This window comes from Podarcis liolepis (assembly GCF_965112155.1).
Source record: "Podarcis liolepis genome assembly, chromosome: 15".
In the NCBI taxonomy this organism is placed as follows: Eukaryota; Metazoa; Chordata; class Lepidosauria; order Squamata; family Lacertidae; genus Podarcis; species Podarcis liolepis.
In genome coordinates this window covers 19,088,792-19,107,167 of record NC_139566.1, presented here as the reverse complement: position 1 = coordinate 19,107,167, position 18,376 = coordinate 19,088,792, and the positions used below count along the sequence as shown (strand labels likewise).

Below are 18,376 nucleotides of genomic sequence, written 5' to 3'. Positions count from 1 at the left end.
CTTAAAAAACAAGATTAAAGTACAACATTAAAAGATTAAAAGATTAAAATGCAGCCTCATCACAGGAGGAGAAAGGAAAAAAGAAAGAGGGGGAGGGAATCAAATTGATTCCAAGGCAAAGGCCAGGCAGAACAACTCTGTCTTACAGGCCCTGCGGAAAGAAATGAGATCCTGCAGGGCCCTGGTCTCATGAGACAGAGCACTCCACCAGCCCGGAGCCAGTGTTGAAAAGGCCCTGGCTCTGGTTGAGGCTAATCTGACTTCCTTAGGGCCTGGGACCTCTAGGGTGTTGCTATTTATGGACCTTAAGGTCCTCCGTGGGGCATACCGGGAGAGGCGGTCCCATAGGTATGAGGGTCCTAAGCCGTGAAGGGCTTTAAAGGTCAAAACCAGCACCTTAAATCTGACCCTGTACTCCACCGGGAGCCAGTGCAGCTGGAAAAGCACTGGGTGAATATGCTCCCATGGCAGAGACCCCGTGAGGAGCCTTGCTGCAGCATTCTGCACCCGCTGGAGTTTCTGGGACAGCTTCAAGGGCAGCCCCGCGTAGAGCGAATTACAGTAGTCAAGCCCGGTGACCATCACATGAATCACTGTTTCTCCCTCCTCACTCAGAGCATGTCCAAAACTTAAATCCATTTTTTCATTTTAAGAGATGACTTTGGAGAGTTGTCAAGAAACGCACAGTGCTTTCCATCCAGTGCCCCATGCCCCCTCATTCGTTCCAAACTTGGGGCCAGGTGTTGGACAAACGGTGGATGAGACTGCCACCCCTGACCCTGGGGGAGTAGGGAGGCTGATTACTCCCATCTCAGCCTCTGATATCTTGTGCGTACAGCTGTGATGAAATTTCTAGCCGTCTTCCATAGAACCAAGCCGGAAGTAATATTCTGTGTCATTCCTACATTTTATAATCTGCTCTTGTACCTGTTGTGCTTTCTGTTCTGAGACTTTCTAAGCTTTTATTGACCTTGGGCTGGGCGGAGGAATGCTGTCCAATGTCTGAATCTGTTAACCGCCTCCATCCCTATTAATCTTCCAGTGTTTCTTCTCCTAGCTGTTCCCCATTCAGTATTTCCCAGCTTATGCTTTCTGAACTATGTCCCTCTGCAAACCACTGTTCCAAATCTATACTGTCCTCCTGCTCCTGGAAAGATTCAGGATCAGGGGAAGGGGGTGGCTCCCACCATTCCTCCTCCGTGCAGCCCTCCTCAACACGGTCCCTGACAGGTGATCACCTTTGATTTTGTAGAGTGCAGTGATGGCCAAACCAGGCCCTCCAGCTGTTTTGGGACTACAACTCTCATCATCCCTAGGTAACAGGACCAGTGGTCAGGGATGATGGGAACTGTAGTCCCAAAACAGCTGGAGGGCCAAGTTTGGCCATCACTGTTGTAGAGGGTCACAATGCTGGAATTGTGCATGTCTTGTGGCACAGATCCTGTTTCCCAACACTGCAAGAGAAGGCCATGGAGGTGCATCATGAGAGAGGAGTTGAGGCGTATTTTCAACATTTTTGTTGGGATTCTGTCCTGTCCAGGGGGGTGTTTGTGATGCAGGGTCTTTGATGCAAGCACACCTCAAGCAGCTTTTGTCCATTCTCATTCATGCTACCTATACCAAAGTCACCTATGCAATTGCCCCATGTGTGATGATCACCCCAAACTCCAGCACTGAAATCTCCCAGCAGGAATAGGTGTTTGCAGGCTGGGAACATCCTGATAGCATGGTCTAGCACCTCACAGAACTGGTCCTTGGTCCATATGTCAGAGCACACAGTGGGAGCATAGATGCTCAAGATGTTAACCAGGAGGTGGTTGAGAGATGAAGGGGAAACAAGCATTCTGAACCCTTGGTCAGTGGTTCTGTCACAGCAGAGAGCTCCCTTTTTTAAGAATAAATTTTATTAGAGTTTATAAAAAGAGATACAAAACTTAAGACCAAATATCTTTTTTATCCAACATTAACCTAAATAAAATAAAAAGAGAGAAAAATAGGAAACGGAAAAGGAAAGGAGGAGAAAAGAAAGGAAGAGGGGGGGAATGAGAGAAAACGATAAGAAGAAAGAGATAGAAAAGAACTTAAAAGAGAAAACAGAAAAGATAAAATACAGAAATTTAAAAACTTCCAAGTCTTCAACTGTCCACTATACTGTATATAAACTGTAGGTACTTCATTCATGGCAATATGTCACCCAACAAAACCACGTTCTATAACAGAGTATTACCTTCAATCTCCAAATCCATATGTCATTATTTCATTTTCTTTTTCATGCAAAAAGTCTATGAGAGTATTCCGATCTTTAGTAAATGTTAACAATGACCTCTCTCTGATTAAACGTGTCAATTTTGCCATCTCGGCTAAGTCTGTTAATTTTAACAACCATTCTTCCATGAGAAGACTCAGTCATGTGTCGTTCCATCTTTGTGCATACAATAGTCTCCTGCCATAATCATATATTGAAAAAATAGTTATTTTCTAATTGTATATCCATAAGTCCAGGCAGGAAGAGTTCTGGTTTCAGCTGGAACTTAATCTTCATAATTCTCCACATCAATGCATGCATTTGTATCCAATTTTTTTTATTAACTTTTTTACATGTCCACCAAGCATGATAAAATGTTTGTCTCGTTTATATAAGTCACTGCAGCACAATACTGTACTCTGATCTTTTAAACAAGATGCTGGACTGCTGTGAATGCAGGATGACAGCAGGTAGGTATTGCCTTGAAGCAAAGCAGCTCCCTCAGGAGGAGAGGTTGGGCAGATTTACACCAATTAACATACACCCACACCCAGTGATATTCAATTCTTAAGTATTCTCAATTAGGATTTAAGTGGGTTGGCTGACAATGCTCTCTTGCATGTAACATCGAATGTTGTCCTATAAAAGCCAGGGGCATTAGCTAAGGCGACGTCCTTATGTCTGTGCCTCTGAGAGAAATGGCATTTGGTGGAAGTCTGTGGACACTGATATTATACATGACCATTTTCATTCATTTCTTGCTGTTTGCATGGGGAGCTTATTATCGCCTTATCAGGATGCAGCTGCCTCGAGGAATCAGCTGTCGTGGAAAGTTACTATTTTTCGATTTCTTTCTAGGATATGGACTTATACTGGTAAGGTTTTTTTACATATATCACAGGGATGAAGTTAGGTAAAGGTAAAGGGACCCCTAACAGTTAAGTCAGTTAACTGTCAGGACAGTTAAGTCGCAAACGACTCTGGGGCTGCGGTGCTCATCTCACTTTACATGCCAAGGGAGCCAGCATTTGTCCACAGACAGTTTTTCTGGGTCATGTGGCCAGCATGACTAACCCGCTTCTGGCAAAGCCAGGGCAGTGCACAGAAATGCCATTTACCTTCCCGCTGGAGCAGTACCTATTTATCTACTTGCACTTTAACATGCTTTTGAGAACTGCTAGGTAGGCAGGAGATGGGACCGAACAACAGGAGCTCACCCCGTTGCGGGGCCTAGAACCGCTGACCTTCCGATTAACAAGTCCATGCGGCATGGTGGTTTAAACCACAGCGCCAACCGCTGATGAAGTTACACCCCTATAAAAAGGGCTGCAATGTTTGTAATATTTCTCGAATAGTCTTCAGATAGGCAATTAAGAGGTGACATGATAATATTATGCAAGACAGGGAGAAATTGGATAGAGAAAAGTCCTCCCCCCCTCCTTCTCTCTTGACACTAGAAGTTGTGGAGAATCCACTGGAGTTGAATGTTGGAAGATTCAGGACAGATAGAAGGGAGTACTTCTTCACACCTGACATATTCAAACTATGGAGCTCTCTCACACAGGAGGCAGTGATGGCTGCCAAATTAAATAGCTTCCAAAAAGGATTAGATAAATTCATGGAAGAGAAGGTATTGGGTGGCTACTAGCCTCCATGGCTAGGCTCTGAACCTGGGAAACATAGGAAGGGAGAGGGCTCTTGTGTTCAGCTTCTGCTTGCGGGTTTCCTATTGGGGCACCTGGTTGGCCACTGTGAGATGCTGGACTAGATAGGACATTGCCCTAAGAAGGCAGGCTCTATTCATATCCACCTAGGTGGATTTATTCTGAGGAGGACTAGCACCGAAGACCACCCACTTAGTGTGGTTTCTCATGGTGTCCATCAGGAAGAAGCATACAAGGAAGTTGAATGGTCAGGGTCTTCACTTCTGTGCTGCTCAGGAAGAATCACTCTCCATCCAAAGAGGAAGGAAAAGATATAATAATAATAATAATAATAATAATAATAATAATAATAATAATAATAATAATTTTATTTATTTAAACCCCGCCCTTTCCTGTTCAGAAAACCGGGCTCAGGGCGGCTGACAACAAATTTAAAACACTTAATTGATGCAACAAAAAACAGTATGCAGTGTAGTCACCTCACATGTGGGGATTCCATTCCACAGGTAATAGACATATGTTACACACACACACACACACACACACACACACAGAGTGAGGGGGGAAAGTATTTGATCCCCTGCTAAATTTGCCCGTTTGCCCTCTGACGAAGAAATGACCAGGCCATAATTTTAATGGTAGGTTTATTGTAGCTGCGAGAGACAGAATAACAACAGGAAAAACCCCAGAAACCCAGGCGACAAAAGTCAGAGATTATGGACTGGTCATTTCTTCATCAGAGGGCAAATTTAGCAGGGGGGTCAAATACTCCCCTCCCCCCTATATATATATATGAAAAAGATTTGATGCTAATTATCAATGGTAAATGTTTTGGTTCAAACAGGCAGGAATTCTGGAAAAACTGGGCATCTGCCATAGATTTGCCTTACTCAGGGCCGCGTGCCTGTTCATTCCAGTAAAGAGGGACCCAAAGCTGATCATAAAGGATCTGGATTTTGATGGAGTGCCAGGGAGGGTGTACTGGCCTAAAACATCACCTGCTGGGAAAAGGAGAGGAATCGTCTTTTTTCATGGAGGCTGTGCACTATTTGGAAGCATCCGTAAGTTCTGTGAATTGTTTTTGAAATGGTTCACTATGTTCTTTGAAGAGAATTTGGGGCGCTACTGTAATGTAAAGTTCCTGAAATGTTTGCTATGGAGGGGTGGAGGTGGTTTGTGCTGCCCTCGTATCATTTGAATAAAATATTGCGGGGGGGTCAAGTAAGCCCTGCCCTGCATATTGATCACATGATGTAGTGCACCCACACTATTGGAATGGCAATACCCATCAATTTTGGGGAGACTGGCTCCCCTAAAATATTTTATTGGAGGGACTGTAGCACCCTGCTTGTGGTTAACGCTTAGCTGGAATGAAATATTCAACGCAGCAATAGAGAAATTAAAATAATAATTTATTTGTCAGACAAATAAATGAGAGACACAGTGGTATATGGATACCAAAGCTCTGCCCACTCCAGCCCTGATGGCCAGCACTTATATTTCCTCAGCCCAGCCCCCTTGCTCCTCCTTTGGCTGCCTCTGTCCAATCAGCCTGGTTGAAATTCCTATTGGCTGTTTGCTAGAACCAATCATAAAAGATACACCCATTTCCTATTACCTTTTATGGGAGACAAAGAGCTATATTTCCTTCTATCCATAAATGGCAGACAAGTAGCCATATATCTTACATTTGCCTCGACAAGGCACCTTAATTACCAGATCATCTTTGCCCTATTGCCCTATTCACTCCAAAACAGATGGCTCATGGTTTTAAATTTTATCTTAAACAGAGATCTTGGGTTCACCTTCTCACACACCATCAATGAAATAAGAATCTAACATTTCTTACTTTCTAAATCCTTTGCATAATTACATTTAAGCCAATATATTTCATACATTAACATATATAGCTTTTTAGAACGAAAGGAACTTAGTAAAAACAGTTTCCAAAAGCAACCCCTTAAATTTACACCCCCTTTCAAGCCAGCTGCTGTTCCTATTAGCTCTTGGCCTTTAACCTTATGAAAATATGGCTCAAGTCTAATGGGAGGCACCTGGTATTATTTTAACTCTTAATTAGTGTTTTTGCAGCTTGATTGTATTCTGTAATATGTATGGTCAGTATGGCCTTTTGCTCCTAGCCTGTAATTTCCTTTTACAACTTTGAGAATATATAAAAGGATGTCACATAGAGGAGGGAGAAAGGTTGTTTTCTGCTGCTCCAGAGAAGCGGACACGGAGCAATGGAGCCAAACTACAAGAAAGAAGATTCCACCTAAACATTAGGAAGAACTTCCTGACAGTAAGAGCTGTTCGACAGTGGAATTTGCTGCCAAGGAGTGTGGTGGAGTCTCCTACTTTGGAGGTCTTTAAGCAGAGGCTTGACAACCATATGTCAGGAGTGCTCTGATGGTGTTTCCTGCTTGGCAGGGGGTTGGACTCGATGGCCCTTGTGGTCTCTTCCAACTCTATGATTCTATGATTCTATGATTCTATGAGAAGCGTGTCTCCTGCTACTGCTATAAATCAGAGGGGTCTCTGAGCAGGAAGACAAACAACTGCCAAAGCACCCAGCCAGCTGCTTTATGCCTGGCATGAAACACACAAACATCTGCAAATATATCTTTTAAGCTCATTTTAAAATACAAGTCTTGATCAGATGCCTCAGGCCGAAGGGACCACAGCCCTTAGGTGTTGGCTCCTAGTCCACTCACCCAGGGTTAGTGCTCCTTTTGAGAACTGAAGATATGGAGGAAACTGCCTTATTCACATATTTACACCGTCAGTCTGCATGGAGGGAGTCCAGAACTTACAGCATGGTCATCTGCAGCACTGGAGTCAAAGCCAGTTGGCGATTGTAGTCCTGAGCCATTTCAGGCTTTATAGGTCAAAACCTGTACTTTGGATTGGGACCAGAAACAAATTGGCAGTCAATGTAGTTGGGCAGGCATTTTCATTATATACTCAAACTGTCTTGCTGCCATGAGCAAGCTGGCTGCTGAATTCTGCATCAGCTGCAGTTTCTGAACAGTAGGTAGTGTAAGTTCAATGAACTTGGCAGGATGGGATTGTAAAAAATTAAAATTAAAAATGAGGCTGAGGCTTCCCGTTGTATGGGTGACCAGTTCTGTGGTAATCCTAGCGTCGTGGCCAATGAAAAATCTTTAAATTTTCATAGAAGGCGTTTTTGCTTCATGCGCCAAGGGACTTCTATGAAAAGTATTCCAGAGAAGGTCAGAAATAATGCAGAAAGAAGCTCAGGAATGTGGGTTGAGGTCTGTTTGGTTCTGTTCTAATTTTTACCCATTGACACTGCTTGATCTGAGCTACTGATCAGGAGAGAACAAAATCCACATAATGGTTTTCAGCTGGCGATGCCCCATTTATCAACGGTTCACTCCAACTTAGTTTTTCTCAGAGGAAACCCATTAAAGGTGGTTGTTGTTTTCTACAATCAATATTTTTTTAATAAAAAAAAATAGCAGACCAGAATTAATCATAGCTGTTAATTTCACCAAGTTTACTTTTAGTAGGACTAACACTGGATCCAACTCATAGTGATTTCAATGTGAATTGCTAAGAGCAGGGGTCAGCAAAACTTTCATCAGGGGACCGGTGCACTGTCCCTCAGACCTTGTGGGGGGCCGGACTATATTTTTTTGGGGGGGGGGGGACATGAATGAATTCCTATGCCCCACAAATAACCCAGAGATGCATTTTAAATAAAAGCACACATTCTACTCATGTAAAAACATGCTGATTCCCAAACCATCTGCGGGCCGGATTTAGAAAGTGAATGGGCCAGATCCAGCCCCTGGGCCTTAGTTTGCCTACCCATGGCTAAGAGGTTTTGTAATGGAGCCTATCAAATAATCTCTGATAGTGTCTCTGTGTGTGTTTTGTTCTTTTTTCCAGGAACCACTGAAAGGATCTGCCGTGCCATTGCCCACCAAACTGACTCAGTGGTTATGTGTCCTGAGTAAGTATCTTCACTCTTGTTGTAGCAGAAAAAAAGAGTAATTCTCCTCAGCTTCTAACTCTTCCTAACACCTGAGCTCAGAGAAAGCCTGATAAAGTTTTAACATAGTGATTTTGCCAACCATTGTAATACCTTTGTATTTAGATTTTCATACCTTGGGCCCCAATCCCTCTGGCTTTGAGCATCTCTGCTGGAGCAGGCCCAAAGGGCTCAACATGTGATTGTCATGATGGCTAGCCAGGTTGTCAATGAGAAGACCACAAACAGGTCCCAAGCACTAGACCACTACCCCCAGTTGCAATTTACACCAACTGGTATTCAGAAGCATTACTGCCTGTGATAGTGGAGGGCCACCCCCTTGTGACTAGCAGGGGGGGGTTTCAGCCGGAACTCACCAGAACTCACTTCTTTGTTGCGTTCTGGCACCTGTTTGGTGTGTTCCAGGAGCTCTGTAGTGTTGCAGTACCCTTGGAAAACCGTATCCTCCATGAGAGGATGGTATTGCTTCTAAATCCATCCCCATTTTATCTATCACAATTCTCTATATCCTGCCTTTCAGGACACAACTCCTTCCAAGGCAGCACACAACAAACATTAAACTTCATTTGCAGAAACCACCACATCAGCCACACTTACCTTCCCAAGACAGCAGTGGTAAATTGGGAGAAGTGTCATTTGCCAGAACTTCAGAGCCCTTAACAACGCAAGCCTTCCCCACAGTAATGGCCACCATCTCTCTGCCCTTGCTGCCTGAATGCACCGTTGGTGCATGATCTGAAGCCAAGATGGGCGAACTCGACTTATTGGTTTTAGAGGCCATAAGGGATACGGTGGGCAGAAAGAGAAGCCTGGTGGAACGGAGAGAACCAGTGGCACACAGTTATCTCAGGAAGGCAAGGTGGGACATTCTGGAGATGGTGTCACCCTGCATGTGAAAAAAGGGCATTGAGTCCAGGAAGCAAGAAATCCCAGAAGAGGCAGACTTCTCCACATAATCATTGTGGGTGGTCATACTGGGTCCCAAGAGGGATTTCGTACTGGGGTTGTGTTCCCATCCTCCTTGTGGCAATCACACAGGGTCCCCAGACGTTTGACGGTCTATTGATCCCTGTGCCACCACTGTGATTGCCTCTTCGCTGCCACCAACCCGTTTCTCTCGGGTACACACGGAGTCCAGACAGTTGTTAACATTAACAAATAATTGAGTTTATTTTATAGGCATGAACAACTAACAACTTCAAACTCATTATCCCACTATCTGACTCCACCTAACAGTTCCTCTCACTCTCTCACAACACAACTTGACCAACCCACAGACCTATCCTCCCTCTTCCTTCTCCAACTCCCAACTCTCAACAACCAACTGACTTCCACACACCTCCGACTCTAACTTTTACTCCTCCCCTCAGGTTCCCACTGGCCAATCACCTCACACACATTTAACCCTTTCCTTATGATCCACCTAGGAGGCAAACGCCACACTCCTGATCAAAACGCTCAGGGAGATCCTGAGATGGAAAATGAAATCAAGGAAGCATCCAAAATAGAGAAGCGTTTTAATGGCACGGAGAAAGCGGCTAGGGGAAAGTTTTTATCCCTCTCTCTTAACTCTAGAACATGTGGACATTCAATGAAGCTGAATGCTGGAAAATTCAGATAAAAGAAAGTATGGCTTTAAAAGAGGGTTAAACAAATGCACACAGTATAAGGCTACGAGTGGCTACTAGCCATGATGGCGATAGTCTGCCTCTGCAGTTGGAGGCAGTGTCCTTCTGAAGAACAGTTACAGGAAACTGCGGGAGGGGAAAGTACCACTGTACTCATGTCCTGATTGTGAGTTTCTCCAATGATTGACCAGTGGCCACTGAGAACGGGATGCTCAACTAGCATTTTATCTGGGTTCAGAACCTCAAGCACATTGGCTGGATGCTGCACTCCAGGCCTCTCCATTTCTCCCAGTGAACTCACCCCAACCCCCCACCACACATCATTGCCCCTCTTTTGCACCATCCTTGAGTGGCATCTGCCTGCCTTGCTTGCTTGGGTGGAGGATCGGGAATGGGTGGAGGATAGGGAAGCAGCCCACTTCTCAAATGGGAAAGTTCACATTTGCTTTCCATTTTTGCCTCTTCTCCCATCCACAGTTGGCATGTTGCCCCCTGGAAGGTTACATAGAATGGAAAGTGGCCCTCAGGGTGAGAAAGATTCCCAACCCTTGCAATATGTCATGCAGGAAAATATTCCTTGTTTGTGTTGCTGAATATTGAAGAGTGAGTGCTTGAGGGCCCTGCTCTTGCCACTTACCATCTGGCCTGGGGCGGGGCCTGGGGCCTCACAAGGACTGCCTGCTGCCTGCTGCCCAGGAGGACTCCCCTGTGTGAGTGCTTGAGGGCCCTGCTCTTGCCACTTACCATCTGGCTTGGGGCGGGGCCTGGGGCCTCATAAGGACTGCCTGCTGCTTGCGGCCTGCTGCCCAGGAGGACTCCCCTGAGTGAGTGCTTGAGGGCCCTGCTCTTGCCACTTACCATCTGGCTTGGGGCGGGGCCTGGGGCCTCACAAGGACTGCCTGCTGCCCAGGAGGACTCCCCCGTGTGAGTGCCTGAGGGCCCTGCTCCTTCTTGCCACTTACCACCTGGCCCAGGGAGGGCCTGACAGGCCTCACAAGGACTGCTCCTGCCACCTACTATCTGGCCCAGGGTGGGGCATCACAAGGATGGCTGTTGCCACTGATGCTGCTACTGCCCAGGAGGACCCGTAGGGGTGCAGAGTTCTTTTTAACATTTTTTAAAAAAAATATTTTCCTTTCCTTTTAGATTTTTTATATATGGAGGTGGGATGGATGTTTGGGTGGGCTTGGGAATTTGTTAGATTTTGATGAATTTGTAATTTTGGCAGTTTTATTTGTATTGTTTTATTGCTTTCTGGGTTGTTTTTGTTTTATTGTTTTAAGGTTTTATTGTTTTAGGCTGCGAAAGAATAACATTAATTGCCATCAATGGAGGCCACTATGAGGCCTGGGATTGCTACCGTGGAGGGGCGAGGGAGGTATGGCGGTGGGGGCAGATGTTATAGGCGAAGGGGATCGAGATATGGATACGCTCGTACCCCTTCCAATCTGCGCCCCATCCCGAGGGACGAGGGTAGGGTGAGCAAGGATTACTCACCTCCGTCACTGGTGCTGTGCAATGCCAGGTCTATAGGCAATAAAACCGCCACCCTGCGAGATTTCTTTATCTCGCAGGGGGTCGACCTGGCTTGTGTGACGGAGACCTGGGTGCGCGAAGGGGCAACAGTTACCTTACGAGAGATGGCGCCCCCGGGTTTCTCCGTCCTCCACCAGTCGCGGACTGTGGGCCGGGGGGGGGAGGGGTGGCATTATTAATCCGGGAAGATTGTCCTTTCAGGGCTCTACCATCGCCATCGATCCCCGGCATTGAATGTGTTGGCCTAGTGTGGGGCTCCGAGGAGAGCTTGGCTGTCTGGCTGGTGTACCGGCCACCTAGCGCACCAGCAGCCACCCTGTCAGGCCTATTGGAGGCGGTGGCCGGCTGGGCCTTGGAGTTCCCTAACCTATTGGTACTGGGGGACTTCAACATCCATGCTGATGCCACTCCCTCCTCACAGGCTTTGGACCTGGTGTCTTCCATGGCGACACTAGGGCTCTCCCAGTTTGTTTCGGGCCCCACGCATCAAGCAAGCCACACGCTGGATTTGATCTTTGGCGTAGGTATAGATGTGATCATGTCTCCTTCGATGAAGGTGCCATGGTCTGATCACTACGCTCTGAAAGCCAGGATTGACTTTCCGCCCCCACCCTGCTTAGGTGGCGAGCCGATTTGGGCTCGCCCGCGGAGGCTGATGGACCCTGATAGATTCCGTCAGGCCTTGCGGGACCTTGCTCCCCCTGGCGACTCATTGACTGAGCTTGTTGAGGGCTGGAATATCCAGCTCCTGGCAGCCATCGATGAGATCGCACCTAAGCGCCCTCTGCGACCCCGCAGAAACCGGGCTCCCTGGTTTACCGAGGAGCTCCGGAAAATGAAGCGGGACCTCAGACGGCTAGAGCGAGTATGGCGGGGTGCCCGTGACGGAGCCTCAAGAACATCTTATAGGGCTTTTATGAAAACCTACGAGATGGCGGTGAAGGCTGCTAAGAAGTCATACTTCTCGGCCTCCATTGCATCCGCTAGCTCTCGCCCAGCGCAATTATTTAGTATAATCAGGTCTTTATCGTCCCTTGTGGGACAGCCAAATTTAAATAACAATTTGACACTTAGCTGTGAGGCATTTGCGAGCTTTTTTGCGGAGAAGGTCTTGTTGCTCCGCCATGACCTCCCTGCCAATTTGGATACAATAAAGGAACTGGAGGCCCCTCGACTGTCCTCGGGTCCAGTATTGGACCACTTCGACCGGATATCCCCAGCCGATGTGGACAGACTCCTCCGAGCTGGAAAGCCCACCACCTGTCCTCTCGACCCGTGCCCGTCTTGGCTGATTAGAGCGTGTCCAGACGAGGTGCGGGCCCTCCTGGGGGATATCATCAATTTGTCCCTTGGCACGGGGACATTCCCAGGGGAACTGAAGGAGGCAGTGGTGCGCCCGCTCTTAAAGAAAACATCATTAGAGCCTTTAGATCTATCCAATTACCGCCCGGTTTCGAATCTTCCGTTCCTGGGTAAGGTGATTGAGAGAGCGGTTGCCGAACAGCTTGGTGGGTTTCTGGATGAAACATCGGCTTTGGATCCATTCCAGTCCGGCTTCCGCACTGGTCATGGGACCGAGATGGCTCTGGTCGCCCTAACAGATGATCTTCGTAGACAGCTGGATCGAGGCGGGTCGGGGCTGCTGATTCTTCTAGATCTATCAGCAGCTTTCGACATGGTCGATCACGAACTTCTGGACCACCGCCTTGCCGACGTGGGGATCCAGGGCACAGTCCTTCAATGGCTGCGCTCGTTTCTCTCTGGTCGGGGACAGAGGGTGGCGCTTGGGGGGGAATTGTCATCGCGCCACTCCTTGGTGTGTGGAGTACCTCAGGGTGCGATACTCTCCCCGATGCTTTTCAACATCTTTATGCGCCCCCTCGCCCAGCTTGTTCGGAGTTTTGGGCTGGGTTGCCATCAGTATGCCGATGACACCCAACTCTATCTGTTGATGGATGGCCATCCTGACTCGGCCCCAGACACACTGACCAGATGTTTGGAAGCTGTGGCTGGATGGTTACGTGGGAGCCAGTTGAAGCTAAATCCTTCGAAGACAGAGGTCCTGTGGCTAGGGCGGGGCGATATGGGATTGGGGGGGGCAACTCCCATCTCTTGCGGGGGCGCAATTAGTGCCAGCACCGTCTGTTAAGAGTTTGGGTGTAATCTTCGACGCCTCCCTTTCCATGGAGGCGCAGATTGCAGCTATAACAAAGGCGGCATTTTTCCATCTCTGCCAAGCTAAGCAGTTGGCTCCTTACCTCTCTCGCCCTGACCTAGCCACTGTGATCCACGCGACGGTCACCTCCAGATTGGATTATTGTAACTCGCTCTACGTGGGGCTGCCCTTGAGACTGACCCAGAAACTCCAGCGGGTGCAGAATGCCGCGGCGAGACTCCTTATGGGGTCTTCGCTGCGAGATCACATTCATCCGGTGCTACACCAGCTGCACTGGCTCCCGGTGCTGGTTTTAACCTTTAAAGCCCTATACGGCCTAGGACCCTCGTACCTACGGGACCGCCTCTCCTGGTATGCCCCACAGAGAAACTTACGGTCTTCAAATAAAAACATCTTGAAGGTCCCAGGCCACAGAGAAGTTAGGCTGGCCTCAACTAGAGCCAGGGCTTTTTCGGCTGTGGCTCCGATCTGGTGGAACACTCTGTCACAAGAGACCAGGGCCCTGCGGGACTTGACATCTTTCCGCAGGGCCTGCAAGACAGAGTTGTTCCGCCAGGCCTTTGGCCAGGGCACAGCCTGACTCCCTCCCTCGGCAATCTTCGCGGAGCTCTGGCCCAATGGTTGCCAGTGGCCTGAATTAATTAATTTTACAATGAATGATTTTAGAGTGTTGTTTATGTTATACTTTTATACTGTTTTATTGTTGTTAGCCGCCCTGAGCCCAGCTTCGGCTGGGGAGGGCGGGATATAAATAAAATTTATTATTATTATTATTATTATTCTCTTTAGATTTCGTTTAGGTCCTGAGTATCCATTTCCAGCCGCAGTACAGGACTGCTGTACTGCTGCAATACACTTTCTGAAGAATGCAGAAGAATACGGAGTGGACCCCAGCCGCATTGCCTTTGCAGGGGAGAGTAGTGGAGGCACTTTTACTGCGGCCATTTGTCAAGAACTGGTGACCAGAGAGGACCTCCCAAGAGTGCGAGCTCAGGTCCTCATTTACCCATTCCTCCAAGGAATAGACTTCAATTTGCCATCCTATCAGCAAAACCATTCAGTTCCTCCCTTGTTCCGGAAAAGAGCTGTCAGTCTTGGTTTGACATATCTCACTGGGAAGACAATGAATGTAGATGGAGTTCTGAAAGGCGCCCATGTCCCTCCTGATTTGAGAGAGAAATACCAAAAATGGATCAATGCTGATAACATTCCAGAAGAATTTAAAGCTAAGGGCTATGTTCCTGTAGAACCTGCTCCATTTTCAGAAGAACTTTATGAACAAGTTAAAAGAGCTGGTGAGACAATGTTTGCCCCCCTTTTAGTGGAGGATGACATAATCCGCCAGCTCCCAGAGACTTTCATTCTAACCTGTGAATATGATGTTCTCCGGGATGATGGGCTGTTGTACAAGAAGCGGCTAGAGGACCACGGTGTGCCAGTGACATGGTATCATGTTCAAGATGGATTTCATGGAATAATGGCCATGGCTGGTTTGCAGGCATTTGAATATCCGAGCACACAGAAATGTTTGCAGAGTGTAATACAGTTCTTAAAAGGTTTATAGAAATGAATGATTTTAATAAATTAGACTGAGTAAAACTTTGGATCAGAGTTTTTCTTTTTACTTCAGGATTGTTACAATGAGGAAAAAATATCCTCCCACAAAAGAGGAAGAATCATATCCTCATTTCTCCCTCATTCACTGGAATAAATATCAAATGATATTTGATATGTCATTATAAAATATTGTGGGTCATACCTTGGTTTTTTACCTTGGTTTTTTATCAAATGTTAGTAATACAGTGGTCCCTCGAGTTACAAACACCTCGGGTTACAAACACTTTGGGTTACAGACTCTGCTAACCCGGAAGCAATACCTCGGGTTAAGAACTTTACCTCAGGATGAGAACAGAAATCGTGCAGCGGCAGCGGGAGGCCCCATTAGCTATACTGGTGCTTCAGGTTAAGAACAGTTTCAGGTTAAGAACGGACCTCCAGAACAAATTACCGTAAGTTCGTAGCCAGGGGTACCACTGTACTTGGCCACACCATTTTCCAAAATGCTGTTTCTTTCTCTGATGATGGTTGCTGGTTGCTGTGTTCTACCCCCTGGTGTCACATTTTAATTCTCTCTCCTCCCTCCCTCTGTGTCCTTTGTTACTCCCCCTTGAACATCATTGTGGGTGGGGAACAGAGTTTGGAAGCAGAAAAAAAAGAAAAGTAAAACATTACATAGGGACATGTGAGCAGTATTTCACAAACATATCAGCATAAAATAATTAAAAATTAAGTGATTAAAAATAAAGTAGTAACACATTATGAATGTAAAAAGTTGTGTGTCCATCTATAATTATCAAAACCATTTCTTAACCCTTCCTTTACGTTAAAAACTGTGTGTGTAGATCCGCCCTTAGTTACATCAAAGGAGGCGGTTAGCCTGGAGGGCACGTCGGTGGTATACACTCAGGGTACTGTCAGATACAGCAGTGAACCACTTGGTGTGTAATCTTACAAGACACAGCAGTGATTTTTATTTAACGACTTAAAATATAGAACACCCATGTCCAGCAATGTCGAAACAAAGTTTTATTTCCCCTGAGTCAAATACCCAAATGGCATGCACACCCACACACACACATCCAGACATGTAGACCCAGTATTGATATGAAAGCCCAGTGAGGCCATAAACTTCCACTGCCCCAGATATGGCCACTTCCCAGGCAGGTGCGAGGCCAATTTGGTGTCATGCCAACCCAGGAAAACAACACACCTCCATGTCCCCTGCCATACCTTTTTTTCTTTTGTTTAGTCTGTTTTTTATTGTAATGTATTAATAAAGGTCTCAATAAAATCTTATCGGGGGGAAATGATTCCCCCTCCTTCCATCTTTCCTCTTGCTCTTTGGAGGAGCAGGCAACACACAGACCACTCCCTCAAAGTCTGCTGCATCAAAGCACCTTTGACTGGAGGACCAACAGCAAGTACTAGGAGTTGCGGTCGCGGAGAGCAAAGTGGAGAAAAATAGCAGATCATCTTTTTGGATTCATCAAGGAGGCAGCTTACATTCCAAAGGAGGGAGGTGCCTTGATCCGTTTAGCCAGCATCCCATTGGCCTGATTGAACCCTGCATCAAGGGACCTATCAACTGGGTGTTGTGGCTATCCAATCTTACCCACCCACAACACAGGGTTTGGTTGCCAGGTCCCATTGCAACACGTGCCCTCTTTAAGGGAGGACCTGATTTACATCTCCAGCATAGATTTGAAGGTAATTTATAAATTTTTGCCAATTTAACCGGGGTTATGTACTACCTATAACACATCTCCATGATATTTCTTTAATAATAGCACATGCAGAAAAAATTGTATCATTTTTCCATAACTTTTCCCACCTCTCAAACCAAATTGCATAGCCCAAATCTTGTCCCCATTTTATCATAAATTCTTTTGTTTCTTCATCTTTTAATTCCCACTCAAGTAACAAATTATACATTTTAGAAAGGTTTTTCTTTGTGTTTTGTAGAATTTCTGGTTGGAATTTAGACTCTTCCTTCAAGAAGCCAATTTTCTTATCATGAGCAAATTTATTGTTTAGTTGGTAGTACTGAAGCCAGCTAGTGCAGTATACTTTTAATTCTTCATACGGTTTAAGTTTTAACTGCCCTCCTTCTTCCTCTATTCTCAGTTGTCTATATGTTGCTCCAATTTTACCCATATTTTTCTTTTTGAATGAAAGTATATCAAATGGGGCAGCCCACCATGGGGTTTTGAGTTCCAGAAGCCTATGATATTTCCTCCAGACCTTAATTAATGGATTCCTGAAGATACGGTTAATAAAACCCTGATGTACTTTTGTCTTGTCTTCCAATAAGTAAGCGTGCCATCCATATCTTATGTCATGCCCCTCAAGGTCTAATATATCGGTATTCTCAAGCCGAATCCACTTCTTAATCCAACAGAGGCAGGAGGCCTCAAAGTAGATCTTCAAATCAGGAAGGCCACTCCCACCCTCCATCTGTAAGGAGTTTGAATCTTATACGAGGACTTATTGTTTTTAAATTCAGCGATAGCTGTTGTAGGGCGTAGCAGCAACAATCCTTGAGAGGCCCCTGCTTTGATATCGTGGGTTGGAGGGTCCTACAGTGTTAGGAAGGCTGGGATCCCATTTGAGCCCAAGTGCTGTGTTGGGATTTGTGGGCAGGATTCCATTGCAGCTTGTACCACAGGCCTCACTTGCATCCATCACAAGCATCACAAGCATTTCTGTAGGAGTGAGACAACCGAACATGCCAAGTGGCTTTTTAGATTAGAGCAAAATATATCTGAGGAGGTGGTAAGAGGTTTAAATGAGCTGATGACAGGAGAGAGAGGAATACTTCTTTCATCATGCTAAAACAGGTCACCCAATGTAAATGATAGAGCAGAAGAAGGGGATTTGGACTTTTAACAAACCATATCATTAATGTAGGGAAAATGTGATATGACCATAATAGCAGGGCTAGCAGAAAGCCAATAGCCAAAGTTGACAAATAATAAATCATATAACAATGTGGGTCAATAAAAAGTAAGAAGCGAGCAAGCTCTCTGCTTATCTGCTCATCTGCTTTTGTTTTTTGTTTTTTTAAAATGATATTTATTGAGATTTTACAGACAATAAAAAGTTACAAGATTAAAAATAAAAGATAAAAAGAATGACAATAATAAAAGAAAAAAAGATACAAAAATACAAAAACAAAACACATAAAAAGTAAGAAAAAGTTAAAAAGAAATCAATATTTTCATGTCTTATATTTCATTTGTTCACTTGTTTCCTGACCTCCTCACACCCCCTTTTTTGTATTCCAATTCTCATAATTAATTCAGCAAATCCTTACCCTCTATCATTTATCTTTACTCAATATCTTAACCTATTATGACTATATATTTTAAACCATTGTCAATCCGTATTCACATATTCTTGTTAATCTTTTTACCAATACCGCTTATTTTCAATCCAACATCCCTTTAACATTCATTGATTTTACAGTATTTCTGCAAGTAGACTTTAAATTTCTTCCAGTCTTCTTCCACCACCTCTTCTCCCTTATCTTGGATTCTGCCAGTTCCATAT

The 18,376-nt window shown here is 45.6% G+C and overlaps 1 protein-coding gene across 2 annotated transcripts; it reads left to right on the top strand.

The window, feature by feature from the left end:
* On the top strand, positions 1-14,866 carry LOC310694779 (arylacetamide deacetylase-like 4). 2 transcript variants are annotated; one of them, XM_083478331.1, is made up of 4 exons: positions 14-3,120; positions 4,754-4,970; positions 7,825-7,888; positions 14,057-14,866. In XM_083478331.1, the coding sequence occupies exons 1-4, from the start codon at positions 2,923-2,925 to the stop codon at positions 14,829-14,831; spliced, it is 1,254 nt and encodes a 417-aa protein (XP_083334457.1). In that variant the 5' UTR covers positions 14-2,922; the 3' UTR covers positions 14,832-14,866. The 2 variants fall into 2 exon arrangements, with proteins under 2 accessions (XP_083334458.1, XP_083334457.1); XM_083478332.1 differs by lacking the exon at positions 4,754-4,970 and having other exon boundaries at positions 1-3,120.
* Positions 14,867-18,376: the final 3,510 nt, after the last annotated feature.